General features: G+C 34.6%; 1 protein-coding gene and 1 pseudogene across 2 annotated transcripts in view; both read right to left on the bottom strand.

Annotated features, from left to right (window-relative positions):
• The window catches only part of OSMR (oncostatin M receptor), a 66004-nt gene that overhangs the window by 30501 nt on the left and 22792 nt on the right, over positions 1-12711 (bottom strand). For both annotated transcript variants that reach the window (XM_023496124.2, XM_012541429.3), the window contains exons 4-7: positions 7357-7528; positions 5211-5486; positions 1527-1659; positions 395-546 (exon numbers count right to left, since the gene is read on the bottom strand). In XM_023496124.2, coding sequence (XP_023351892.1) covers positions 395-546; positions 1527-1659; positions 5211-5486; positions 7357-7528 — 733 coding nt within the window. The remainder of the gene's footprint in view (positions 1-394; positions 547-1526; positions 1660-5210; positions 5487-7356; positions 7529-12711) is intronic.
• Positions 3906-5141, bottom strand: LOC111719060 (annotated as a pseudogene).

Raw genomic sequence — 12711 nt, 5'->3', positions numbered from 1 at the left:
TACAATGCATGTATTCATAGGCATGCCTTGTGTGCATGCATACATTGTACATATATTTGTATGTGTATGTGTATATTCATAGATGTATATGAGCAGTATGTGTGTCCTTGTGTATTGTACATGTGTATATATGTGTGTATTGTGTATATATGTGTGCATGTATTGTATGAGTACATGGGTATATGTGTGTGTGAATGTGTATGTATCTATGTATATGTGTGTGTTTGTATACAATGCAGTAAGAGTATGAGTAAGAACATGTTACATGTTGGATATGTATATGTGTGTGTTTGTATACAATGCAGTAAGAGTATGAGCAAGAACATGTTACATGTTGGATAAAGATTTGGGGAGAGAAATTATACAGTTGACTTTGCTGTATTCATATTTTTACCTTGTTGGGTTACATTAAAGAGAATGTCCACTCTTCTCTTTCTTACTTCATTTTCAGCTGTCAGTGTGAAGTTATACATGTCCTGTATGTCAGAGGTTAGTTGCCAAGTACACCAATTTCTGTGAACACAGTTGACCTTTTTCTGGGAAAACCTTTAAAACAAACAAACAAACAAATAATTACAATAATATAATTTTGGTTGAAGCAGACCTGTTCCTGCCTAAGGAGCATATCCAGAATGTTCCAAATTGAACAAGGGCTGATGTCCAGTTGTTCCCCCACCGAAAATTATGAGAATAAAAATAAAATTTTAAACAATTTTTGGGTACATTTTATATATTTTTTTTTTTACAGAAACCATGATGTGGTACACTAGATAGAGCACTGGAGTCTGGAGTCAGGAAGGTCTGGATTTAAATCTCTTAACCTCTGTCTCAGTTTCCTCTTCTATAAAATAAGGATAATAATAGCACTTGGCTGTTGTGAGGATCAAATAAGATCATTGTAAAGCAGCTTGTAAATCTTAAAGCACGATATAACTAATAGTTATTTTACAATAAGGTGCTCCCATTTCTTCTTTGTGGTTTGTTAGAATTTCCATTAATTTCTGTTGGCCAAAGAATTTTGTAACTTTCATAAAGATCACCAGACTTGGAATAAGACCTGGATTTGAGTTCCAGATCACACAATTGTGACCTTGGGAAAATGACTTAATTTCTACAATCCCATTTTTATCATTAGCAAAAATGGAAATGTGTGTGGTACTAATCCCACAAGATTCTTTTGAGAATCAAATGAGACATAGTTACAAAGTACTTCATAGATTTTAGAGGGTTCTATAATTAATTATAAATATCATGCCAGTATAAGAAAAGTAGGAAATTAGGTAGACCCAAGTCGTGAATTAGATTGGATTCTCCCTTGGATTTGCAGCTTTTCTTTCTATTCATTAGATTTAATAAAACTTTTAATAAACTTTGCCAGAACAAACCAGTAACCCTTCAGAGGCTGGCAATTTGGCATATTTGTGTCAGCTTTCTGTAACATCTCAGGGAAGCTCTCCGCTTAGCTCTGCATCCTGTATAGAGAAGGCTAGAATACTACCAAACTTCGATCAGAAGACATGACTTGCCATTCAAATAAGCTGTAGTTGGTTGGAATAAATTTCTCTGGGAAAAATGTATCTCTTCCTGGATCCCACGTACAGTTCAAGGTCTGTAAATCCCGAGTTTGACAAGAAAAATTCTTGGGCTCTTCTATTACTCCTATGAGCACAAACAAAAGCTGTTGACAAAACGAAGTTTAAACACAGAGGATATAAACATTGTGTTAGTAATGATACAGTATCTACAGATTTAGGCACTAAGTTTCCCTGAAGTTGAATAACAACAGATCAGCCTCTTGGAATTCAGGGTGATTAGGTATTTATTCATATCACCTGCCCTTCCAGTTCCAATCACTATCATATTCCTATGACAACTCTCTAGGTAGAAAATAGGGATGACTATCCTGAGCTGTGACAAGAAGCAGCCACTAAGACCTGCCTTAGAGTCCTAGCTCTGTGCTCTCATGGGTACATGATCTTAGGCGTATCATTTAATTTCTCTAGCCCTCAGTTTTGTCCTCTGTAAAATGGGAAGATATCATCTGTCTTATCTACCTCACACAGTTGTTATGAAGAACAAAGGAGATCATACAGGCATTGCATTTGGTAAATGAATACTATATTAGGCAATTAATATTATAATAATATATATTTATGTTGTAGAGATATAATAAATATATATTAATAAACACATTATAGAATTAGTATATAAGTATACAGTTAATAATAAAAATACTATGTATTTTTCCTTCCTTTCTTTCTCTACCATGGCCAAAAAATTCATCCCTAAGGAGCCAGCCCACTGATGACAGACCTCTCTACATTTGGTTAGGCTGGTTCCCAGAAAACAGGCATGTTTTTAATCTTTCTAGTATGGCTGAATCTAAATAACCTTGGTGAAATCCCAAAACAAACACATGCTACCTCCATAGACTGTGAAACTTTGGAAGAGAACTTTATGATTCTTCACTGATTTAATCTATTTCTCTGTCTCTGTCTCTGTCTCTCTCTGTCTCTCTATACATATTTCTATGGGCTTCTGTGTGTGTGTGTGTGTGTATATATATATATATATAGATATAGATATAGATATAGATATAGATATAGATAGATATAGATCTAGATCTTGATAGATATAGATATACATACATACATACATACACACACACATATATAGATACACATCTGTATCTATGGATATATATCTCCATAGATACAGATGTGTATCTATCTAGGTTTTTTCAGTTGTGATGGTGAGGCACATTTCCTCACCTGTTCCAGGAAACACACAACCCCAGGGCTGATAACAGTCCCTTGTCAGGTAAGGAATTGAAAAGAGTTATAAAAGTTGAATGTAGTCCAGCAACCCAACATAAAGCCACATGTGGGTCCTAGGAAATGAAGGTCTTCCAGCAAGGAATAGCAGAATGAAGGAACAAAACAATAAAAATGTATAAGGGTAGCCATGAGCAACAGATGTTAATGACAGATTGATAATGTGTCTGTAAAACCAATAAAGAATTTTTTAATGTGTCTATTAGGAAAGAAATAAATATGAGGTTTGAAATGAAAATTTTCATGGAATACTGTTCAAAATGATGTCATAACATAATTCATTTCCCATAGTGTTTTTAAAGTAAGAATATTGGTGTATAGAGGGATGGGACTAGGAAGTAGTACTGGAAAGAGGGGTGGGGGAAGAAGAAGGATTCTGGCCGTGGGAGTAGATGCAGCAACAGAATAGCAGGAGCATGTCAGACACTCAAGGCAGGGCAGCCAGGGATATATTCTGTTGAGGTTTCCATATACCCCTAGGAAGCCTAAGGGAACTAACTCCGTCCACCCAACATTAATTAATCCTATATATCCTCTTGTACCTTCCATAATTCACCAGGGAGTTTCTCAGGGAATTCAGTTTATCTTCCTGGTAATGCTCTTGAGCCTGGGCAGCAGCCAGGGTACTCATGCTATCTACTTCCTGGCCTGATGTACTATCTATGAATTCTTTTCTTCCAGTAGCAATGGAAGCAGGTATAGTAAAAGACAAGAAACTAAGAAAAGATGAAGAAGGCTTATAAGAAAATGCATAAACAGAACAAATATAGAAAGCATTCACTCTCTTCCTCTCTTTTCAGCAAAGCCTCTAAGTGAATTCTGGACCCTTTTCCAAGTCATACCTTCCCAGCCCTCTCATCAAGCCTTGTATACCATATGGTTTTTGGGGAAGATAGTGCTGAAGACCCAACTTCAACCCCAATTCTTTTTATCATATTGGCTAGTGAAGGTGGGGACAGGATCTTTATTGAAAGGAGCGAGTATGGTGCAACTGAATGATAAAAGAAAAACATTGAAATTATCCAATCAAATAAGGTATGCAAGGATTTTTGGGTGAGTCTTTTTTTGTTATTGTTAAACAGTGAGAGCAAAATAACTTACTGGAATATAAAGATAAAAGTTGAATGAAAGGGATATTTTCACAGAATCAGTTTGTTTTTCCCTCCCCATCTCTATTTGATGTTGACCAAAACAAACCTTTGGCCATTTAGTTTAAAAAAATATGCATTATGCCTGTGCACATACACCAGTTACTTTATGTATGATAAAAGAATAGGGGAAGGGAATCAAAGAAGAGAGAAAACTATACTGCAGTATCCAGGATGTGGATGAACCAAATCTTGGTTTTCTAATTACGAATGTATTGTTTTCCTTGGGAGCACAGTTCTGGAGAAGAGTTGCAGGTTGTCTTTTTAGTAAATGCCCCTTGTCTGATTAGGGAATACATCAACTGTATCTTCATCCTCCATTTCCAATTGTGCAGGGGTGTCTGTTTCATTGATTGGTTGTCCATCAAATGGAATCTGATCTGCCTCATTGACAAAGCCTGTCATTCACGATATGTTTTCAGTAGTTTACTCAATGGTATGTGTCTCTTAATTTTAAATTGCACACTGATTCAAGTTGCCCTATCACCTTCAAATTAATGTGGTTATTATTTTCAGTCTTGACTCTTTCCTTAGACTTTTCATTGGTCATGGCAAGTCCAGAAGTATCCTCAGTCACCACTCCACAAAAGAGGTATCAGGATAGATTGCTCCAAGGGAAGGGGGACGGGAATAGAAGCAGTAGTGACAGCAGCAGGAGAAGGAGAAAGAGGAAGATGATGGTGGTGATGGTGAGGAAGAGGAGGAGAAGAATGAGGAAGAGGAAGAGAAGGAGGAGGAGGAGGTAAGCATTTCTTAAGATTAAGTTCACTTAGTTTATTTTCTGTGGGTTTCTATATAAGGATGTAAATGTTTTTGTCAGCTAAAGAAAATCATTAAGAATTGGAATGTTGTACCTCTGGATTTTATACCATATTCTGATTTTGTCTTGCAAGCTGGGGAGGGACGGACATACAAGTCTGCTCAACTACAAGTGAGTTCTTCACATGGATGATATGACATACACATATAATATAGGTATGTACAAATGTATATACAGAAACACACACACACATATGCTTTTCTCTTTGGAAAAATAGAGGTAATAAATACATTTCATTGAAAAGAGGCAGATAGGTGGAATAGTACCTGCCCTGAAGTCAGGAGGATCTGAATTCAAATCTGGCCTCAGACACTTAACATGTCCTAGCTTGTGACCCCAGGCAAGTCACTTACCCCCAATTGCCTCAGGAAAAAAAAAAAGAAATACAATTAAAGTCCAAGTCCTTACCTGTTATATATACGACAACTCCTTGAATGTTTGAATTGTCAGAATTAAACTTACAGAAGGCATTTGATCCTCCCCTCCTAACAAAGGAAACATTATTCACTTCAAACATTGTTGTACGGGGGCTCAGTTTTGTTCTCTGACTATATCTTTCTTCATATGAAAAGTCTACTTTCTCATTATCTGTCCTGGAAATGCAGCAAAAGGTGACATTGGAATCTTCTTCAACATATATTTTATCAACAGGAAAAATGTGATATTGGCCCGAGGAGTCCTTCCCTACAAGACACAGCAAAAAATCAAGTCAGAATCTCATGCATATTGTGTAATAATAATGATAGTCCACATTTCTTTCTAAAACTCTTTAAAATTGCAATACGGATGTTGTCCCCACGACCACCCCGTGGGGTAGAGAGTACAAATTATTACTTCCATTCTCAGTATGAGACTCAGAGAGGAAAAATAACTTGTCCAGCATTACCACTAGTAAAATGTCAAAGCCAGGACTCAAACCCAAACCCTCTGAGATCCCAAGTCTGGTTATGATGCTTTACTATATGTCATGGAGATGAAATAGCAAGCAGCACCAAGCATCCAACTATAATCCAGCCTGCCAGAATCCCTAAAGAAATCTGGAGAAGTTGATGTTCACTATTTTTAAAGGCACATAACTGAGACAAGAAGAGTTGGACAAAGATAACTTGAAGCTATAGCTGTAGGGGCACTTCAGTACAATACTTTAAAGGAAGTCCCAGGATCCCATAGCTTTAAAATATCAGTTTATTTGAATCAAATAAGTTTAGTATAACTTTCAATAGATGTTTATTTTATCTTTTGTTGTTACATCATCATCTAGATTTCCCACTGTATTCCTGTCCTTTTTCCTTGTCAAAGAACTATACCTTACAAAAAAGGATTTTTGGGGAGGAGAGGGAATCAGCAAAATTATTACTTGATATATCAAAAATGTGATATATATGCTGTTCTATATCCATGAACAACACACCTCTGCAAAGAAATAGAGGTTGGGAAAAAGACAAATGAAAAACCATAATTTTTTTAAAAAGATTTTTGAAACTATATGATAATTGCCCTCATTAACTAGATATTCCTCAAAAAATGACATAGCAACCTAAAACTATCATTTCCTTTCTAGTCCAGCTATTTCCTATTTATAAGAAGCAAGCTACTCTTTAGGGGAAAGGATGGTGTTTATTTAAATTGTGTGAAGGGAAAAAACCCTGGAAAACTAAGTTATGAAAGCTATTACATAATTGCATTAATTATACTAGTGTCATTATAATGACAAAAAAAAAATCTCAAGTTTCTACTGTGGCTACTGGGACACAACTGTGGAGGGCTGGGCTCTAGGAAAGTGTGAAGAAGGTTAAGCATGTCTCTGGCTCTGAATAATCAGAACTGATATCTTCATGCTGCTCAAGCCCTCTTTCTAGCCTGCTCCTGGCTGAGTTTCCTATACTTCTAGACGATTAGCCTATCTATCAGACTTTTTCAAAAACTCCAAACACGTTGTCCTTTCAATGTGTATATGACTGGACTTCTGTTCCTTAAAGATCTTATTTTCTGAAATGAGTTCATTTGATAAACTAATCCTGATGGAGTATTAATGGATTAGTGCTTTGTTCTTCCCAGAAAGCACTCAAATTTTAATTCTCCTAGAAATCAATGACCATAATCTAAAGAAATGGTTTTATTGGTGGATGAAAGATATGGATATAGGTAAGCTTTTGGAGCCTTCTTACTAACAGCACAGAAAGAATAGTAATAATGGCAAAAATTAAAACAGAAATATCAAAGCTAACAATCCACTTTTATGTGGTACAGCTTATAAAGTGTTTTCCTAACGACTTCATGAGGTAACTGAGGATTAGAGGGCTTAAGTGATTAATTGGGTTCACATCGTATTTTTTATGTTTCCTATATATATGAATTTGGACAAATTAATTATTTTCCGTTGTCCTCAGTTATACTCATCAAAAAAAAAAAAAAAAAAAGAGAGAGAGAGAGATCCCTTCTAGCTCTAGATCTTTGATTCATGGAAACCTCTAGAGTTATTAGTTTGTACACTCATCTGGCTATGGATCATTTAATATCAAGAGACATGTTTTAAAAGCCTTTTTCTTCTTACCTTCAGATTTCCACCATGAGCTCCAGGAACTCCAAAACTTAAACTCTGGGAATCTTTCATCATCTACCATACTTCTGATTCTCACCAAATGGGAAGTACATTCTAAAGGTAGTGCTGAATGCCAACACCATTGCAGAGTTTCATTAGGTATCAAAGTTGTGGTATAATTTTTCTGAAAAATAAAGAAATAGAGAATGAATGTCAAAACAGTAGACTTCTGAACCAAACCTGAGCTGGAATAAAAAAATCTATACTGAATGACAAAATATCTTAACCACTACAAAATACTGCTGGATTGGAAAATACATATAAAAGCTTTTGTTGATCATCTTAGCAAACTCAGCATCAGTTCATGTAAGTCTCTCCAGGTCTTTCTGAAATCATCTTGCTGGTCATTTCTTACAGAACAATAATATTCCATAATATTCATATAACAATTTATTCAGCCACTGGAGGACTGACTAGTTCCCTTCTTGATTGTGAGGAGGAAAAATTCAGAGCTGAGAGAAATCACAAATCCAAGATTGACACTAGCAGGATGTCAGCCAATCCAGTCTATAAGAATATTATGACAGGTTAAAAAACAATTTAGGCTATCTCATTCTAAATCCATTCCAATTTGTTAACAGTCAGAATCCTGTGGCTACTGATTGTCTTTCTAACACAAATATGCTTAAGAATCTAAGAAAGTGCTATACAGGACATAGATGTTTGCTGAATTTGTGAGAGTTATCATCTCCCAATATATAAAGTACTTTCATGGTAGGGATCTTTGACAGATTACAGAGCAGGTCAAGGTACAAGTCATTTCCACAGGACACCTGACACAGCCACATACATATACATACTGAACATATTCATACATGCACTGCTGTTTGAATGTTGTCTTCCTTGTGAAGTTATGAGCTCCTTAAGAGCTGAGACTACCTTGTGCTATTTTTTTTTTAGTTCTCATAACTTAGCATAGTACAGAGTAGGCACTATTAGGCACTATTAAACTATATACCCTTTGGGCCAGTGATATTGCTACTAAGTCTACACACCATTGAGAGTCAAGAGAGAGAAAAAAGAACCTTATGAACCAAAATAATTATAGCAGTTCTGTCCTCCACTGCTACTTAACAACATTTGACTTTTTCCAATTAGTAAAGATGTAAATATAGTTTTCAACATTCAATTTTGACTTCTAAATATTTTTCTTTTTCCCTTCCTGACCTCCCCCTCCCCAAGACAGCAAGCAATCTGACATAAGCCATAGCATGTACAATCTTTTAAACATATTTCCATATTAGTGATATTGTAAAAGAAAAATCAGAACAAAAGGGGATATTAACGAGAAAAAAAAACAAAAAAATTGATGAAAATAGTATGATCTGCATTTAGTCTCCATATTTCTTTCTCTGGATATAGATAGCATTTTCCTTTCAAAGTCTATTGGAATTGTCTTGGATCACCGAATTGCTGAGAAGAGATAAGTCTGTTGTAGTTGTTCACCACATTATCTTGCTGTTATTGTGTACAGTGTTTTTTCTGATTCTACTCACTTCACTTAGCATCAGTTCATGTAAGTCTTTCCAGGATTTCTGAAATCAACCTAGAAGTTCTTTTTGTAGGGGCAAAGAACAGAAAACTAAGAGGAATGCTCATCAGTTGGGGAATGGCTAAACATATGGTAGTATAGGAATGTAATAGAATACTTTGGGGCTGTAAGAAATAATAAAAGGAATGGTCTCAGAGAAACCTGGGTGTGAAAAGATAAAAATTTATATTACTAATGATTTTCAATGTATTGATTTTGCAACATAATTGATTTAATGATGTATTTTATAATTGTTAGTTTCTGCCTAAACTCAGAAATGTCATCTTTCTTAGTCCAAATTAGATTTATGTTTAAAAGATTGTGCATGTATATAACCTACATCAGAAGTCCTAACAAAAATTACAAGAGGCAGATGACTCTCATAAAGCAATGAACATGTCTTAATTGTCAGAGAGGAGTGTGATTAGTCACATCTGAATGCCAACCTATTTTTTTTTTTCAGTGTAATCAATAATAATGTTCTCCAACTACCCAGATCCTCCCTACTCCTATATGTTAATAAAAAGGATCCTTCCTGTTCTCATTGGGGCTGCTGGCCAAACTGTGATAGCCAGTCTGACTCACTTTGTCAATAATTGTAAATATCACTGTAAATAAATGGATTTTGTTCAGCGTATGTACCTCAATTTAAGTTTATTGGGTTTACTTGCCAGAAAAGATTTGTATGAATTGATGCAGAATAATATGAGTAGAATCAGGCTAACAATTTATACTACAACAACACCACTGAAAAGACAAATGACCTTGAAAGACTTAAGAATTTTGATCAGTGTAATAGCCAATAGGCATTTCAAAGAACCAACATGAAGCAGGTTACTTGCTTTCTGAGAGTGATAATAAACTTAAGATTCAGTATGCGACATTTATTTTTGGACATGGACAGTGTAGGAAATTATTTTGCTTGACTATGCATATTTGTTATAAGGGCTTTTTTTTTTTTCTTTTAAGCTATAGTGGGAAGGATATGAGGAGAAAAAACTAAATATTTGTTCATTGAAAAATAACATTTTAAAAAGGAATAAAATGAATAAAAAAAAAACTAAAAAGAACACTAGCACAGAGATCTCATTTATCCCTGATTTTATCTACTATCCATTCATTGCTTCAGAATGGGAGAGAACCCAATACTCTCATTAGGGTTATCTGTGGCAGTAGCTGCCTATTTGATCATCCCACAGCTCAAGTGCCTTCCTGTATAGGTAGAACTTCCTCAACTGAAATAAAACTAATGATTTCATATGGGTCCTGCTTCTCTTAATTTTAATTTACAATTATGTGGATATGAAAGGGTAGGATATTTTAGAAAATAACTGTGGTTGTTCAAAAATAATAAAGGGTTTCAGATACATTTCATTAAAATTAATGTCTTAGAATGAATCCAAGATATCAAAGTGACAGGATCCAAGGAAGTCAACCTTCATATAAAAAAAAAAACCACAAAAGAAAACAAAACACAAAAGAATCTGTGACTTTAAAATAACAGAACTATTAGGGTAGAAACTCCTCCATCAATACAGATCACAACTTGTCTATAGTAGGTAAGTCCTATTCATACTCGGAGCCAGTTCTCTATTCATAAAGTTATGCTGCTGCCTATGTAGGATACAAAGTCTGAAAATTTTGTTTTTGAAAATCAGAATACATGACAACTTCTCTTCATGGAAAATAAATTTCAGAAGAATATAGTAATGAGATCTTGTATTAGTCCTGAATTCTCAACTCCAGAAAACACTCAACAATTTAGGATTTGCTTTAATAGCACGATAAATAAAGGATCCTATAATTTAGGAACAAAATCAATAAGCTAAAGAGTTTCTGGAGAAAAAAGCAACCTGAATTGTGAAGAGATTTGAGTCCATTTCACATAAAGATGGGTGAGAAGAAACCAGAAACATTTTGTTCAGAGGAAAGAAAATTATGGATAGGGGACACATAGCCATGTTTAAATATTTGATGGACTGTCCTGTAGAAAAAGGATTTAAATTTGTTCTGTTTGCTCCCTACAGCAGAACCAGGAGTAAGGGATGAAAGTTGCAAAGGGGAAAATTTTAAAATGATCTATGGAAAAACTTTCCAACAGTTAATTTTGTCCAAAAGTGGAATGAAAAGGTAGTAGATTCCATTTCATTAGAGGTTTCTAAGAAGGGGCTATATAACCACTTAGTAGATATGTTGTAGTGGAGATTTATTTTTTTAGGATTGCAATAGATGGCCACCAAGGCCACTTCCAGCTTTAAAATGATGTGATTTGCTGAAACTAATAACGTGGGAATGGAAGTATGGAGAGCTCATTGCTGTCAAGTCAACTATGAAAATAGAACATTTCTTGTACAACAACATTGTCTATGTAACTTAGGAAGAATGTTGGAAGACAGCTTGAATAACCTGAATTAATCATATGGATAATCCTGGTTTACTAAATAATTTCTTCCCTTTATTTCAAACAATAAAATAGTTTTAAAAATATTCTTAAATAGTTAATGAAAATAATTTAGGTTGCATATATATCTATAAAGGGACAATAGAGTTAGGCCAGAATTAGATAATAGGAGAAATTGGGCTAGGTCACATCTGGGAAATTGCATAGTGCTTTTTAGCAATCCCAAATCAATCTCTGGCATAACATCTATTTTTAAGGCCAATATTTTCCAAGAAATAAATTCAGAAAGTAAACAGGTAAGTGCTTTAGCATCTCATCTAGTAATTTGAAAAATAATAATTTCTCTGTAGGAGTTGATTTCATGGTTATTTACTGATGATAAAATAAAGGCTGAGAAAAAAAAGCATTCAATTTCTAGGAAATTAAATTTACCCAAATTTCATCAAAAATCCTTACTGCACTGGGATTAAGTCAGGATCAAGTGTAGCTCACTTGAAGAAAATGTAATAAATAAACTAGGATTTACACAAGTAAATTAAAGGGATTTGCCACAGCACTTCTTTATATGCAAGATTCTTTTATGTACCTAAATTATTAAATTCATTAAAATTCAGTTTCAGAATTTCAGAAACATTTCTGTTGTGTTATGATAAATGTATAGAAATGATGATTTCTGATGGGCCAACATGTAAGTTGGGACACTATCCTGTCAGAAGATGGAAGATTTAATAAGGGCATGTCCAAAGAAGGATCATTAGAATGATGACCATCACAATGGTGCCAGCTCTCATCCTTCCCCAAGTCTGTATTATTTCAACAGCCCTTTCTTTTCCTGTTCTTTATGTTTTTGGCACTTAACATTGTGCCTGGCACATAATGGGTACTTAAAAAATGCATACTGACTTGATTCAATTCAATCAGTTTTGAGCCCAGTTAACTGAACTATCACTGAACCTATATCTTTCCTCATTCTCAATAAGATTATATAAATTCCTTTTAAATAGTTTGCCAAATTTTAGATAAATAAATAATATCTACTGCATCCCCAATTCTGCCAGTTTAGTTATGCCATAAAAAAGCAAATTAAGTCACAATTTGTTATTAGTATTTATATGCTAGATCTCTGTTATCTGTGCTTTTTCTTTCTTTCTTTCTTTCTTTTTAATATTCACTACCTATTCCTTTGTGCCTTTATAGAACTTTAAGTCTTCAAGAATTTTGCCATAACAGAAGTCAAGATCACAGGTTCATAACTTACAAACTCCACCATCTCCCTTCTTATAAAAATCAAGACAATGTTTGTCCTACTATCTTTTCTTCTTCTCTGTGTTTTCCCAAAGATCTTTTCCCTTATCCATAAACCATCTCTTAACAA

Source organism: Sarcophilus harrisii, chromosome 1, assembly GCF_902635505.1.
Source record: "Sarcophilus harrisii chromosome 1, mSarHar1.11, whole genome shotgun sequence".
Classification (NCBI taxonomy): Eukaryota; Metazoa; Chordata; class Mammalia; order Dasyuromorphia; family Dasyuridae; genus Sarcophilus; species Sarcophilus harrisii.
Note: the sequence above shows the minus strand (reverse complement) of the source record. Positions and strands in the feature narration are given on the sequence as shown.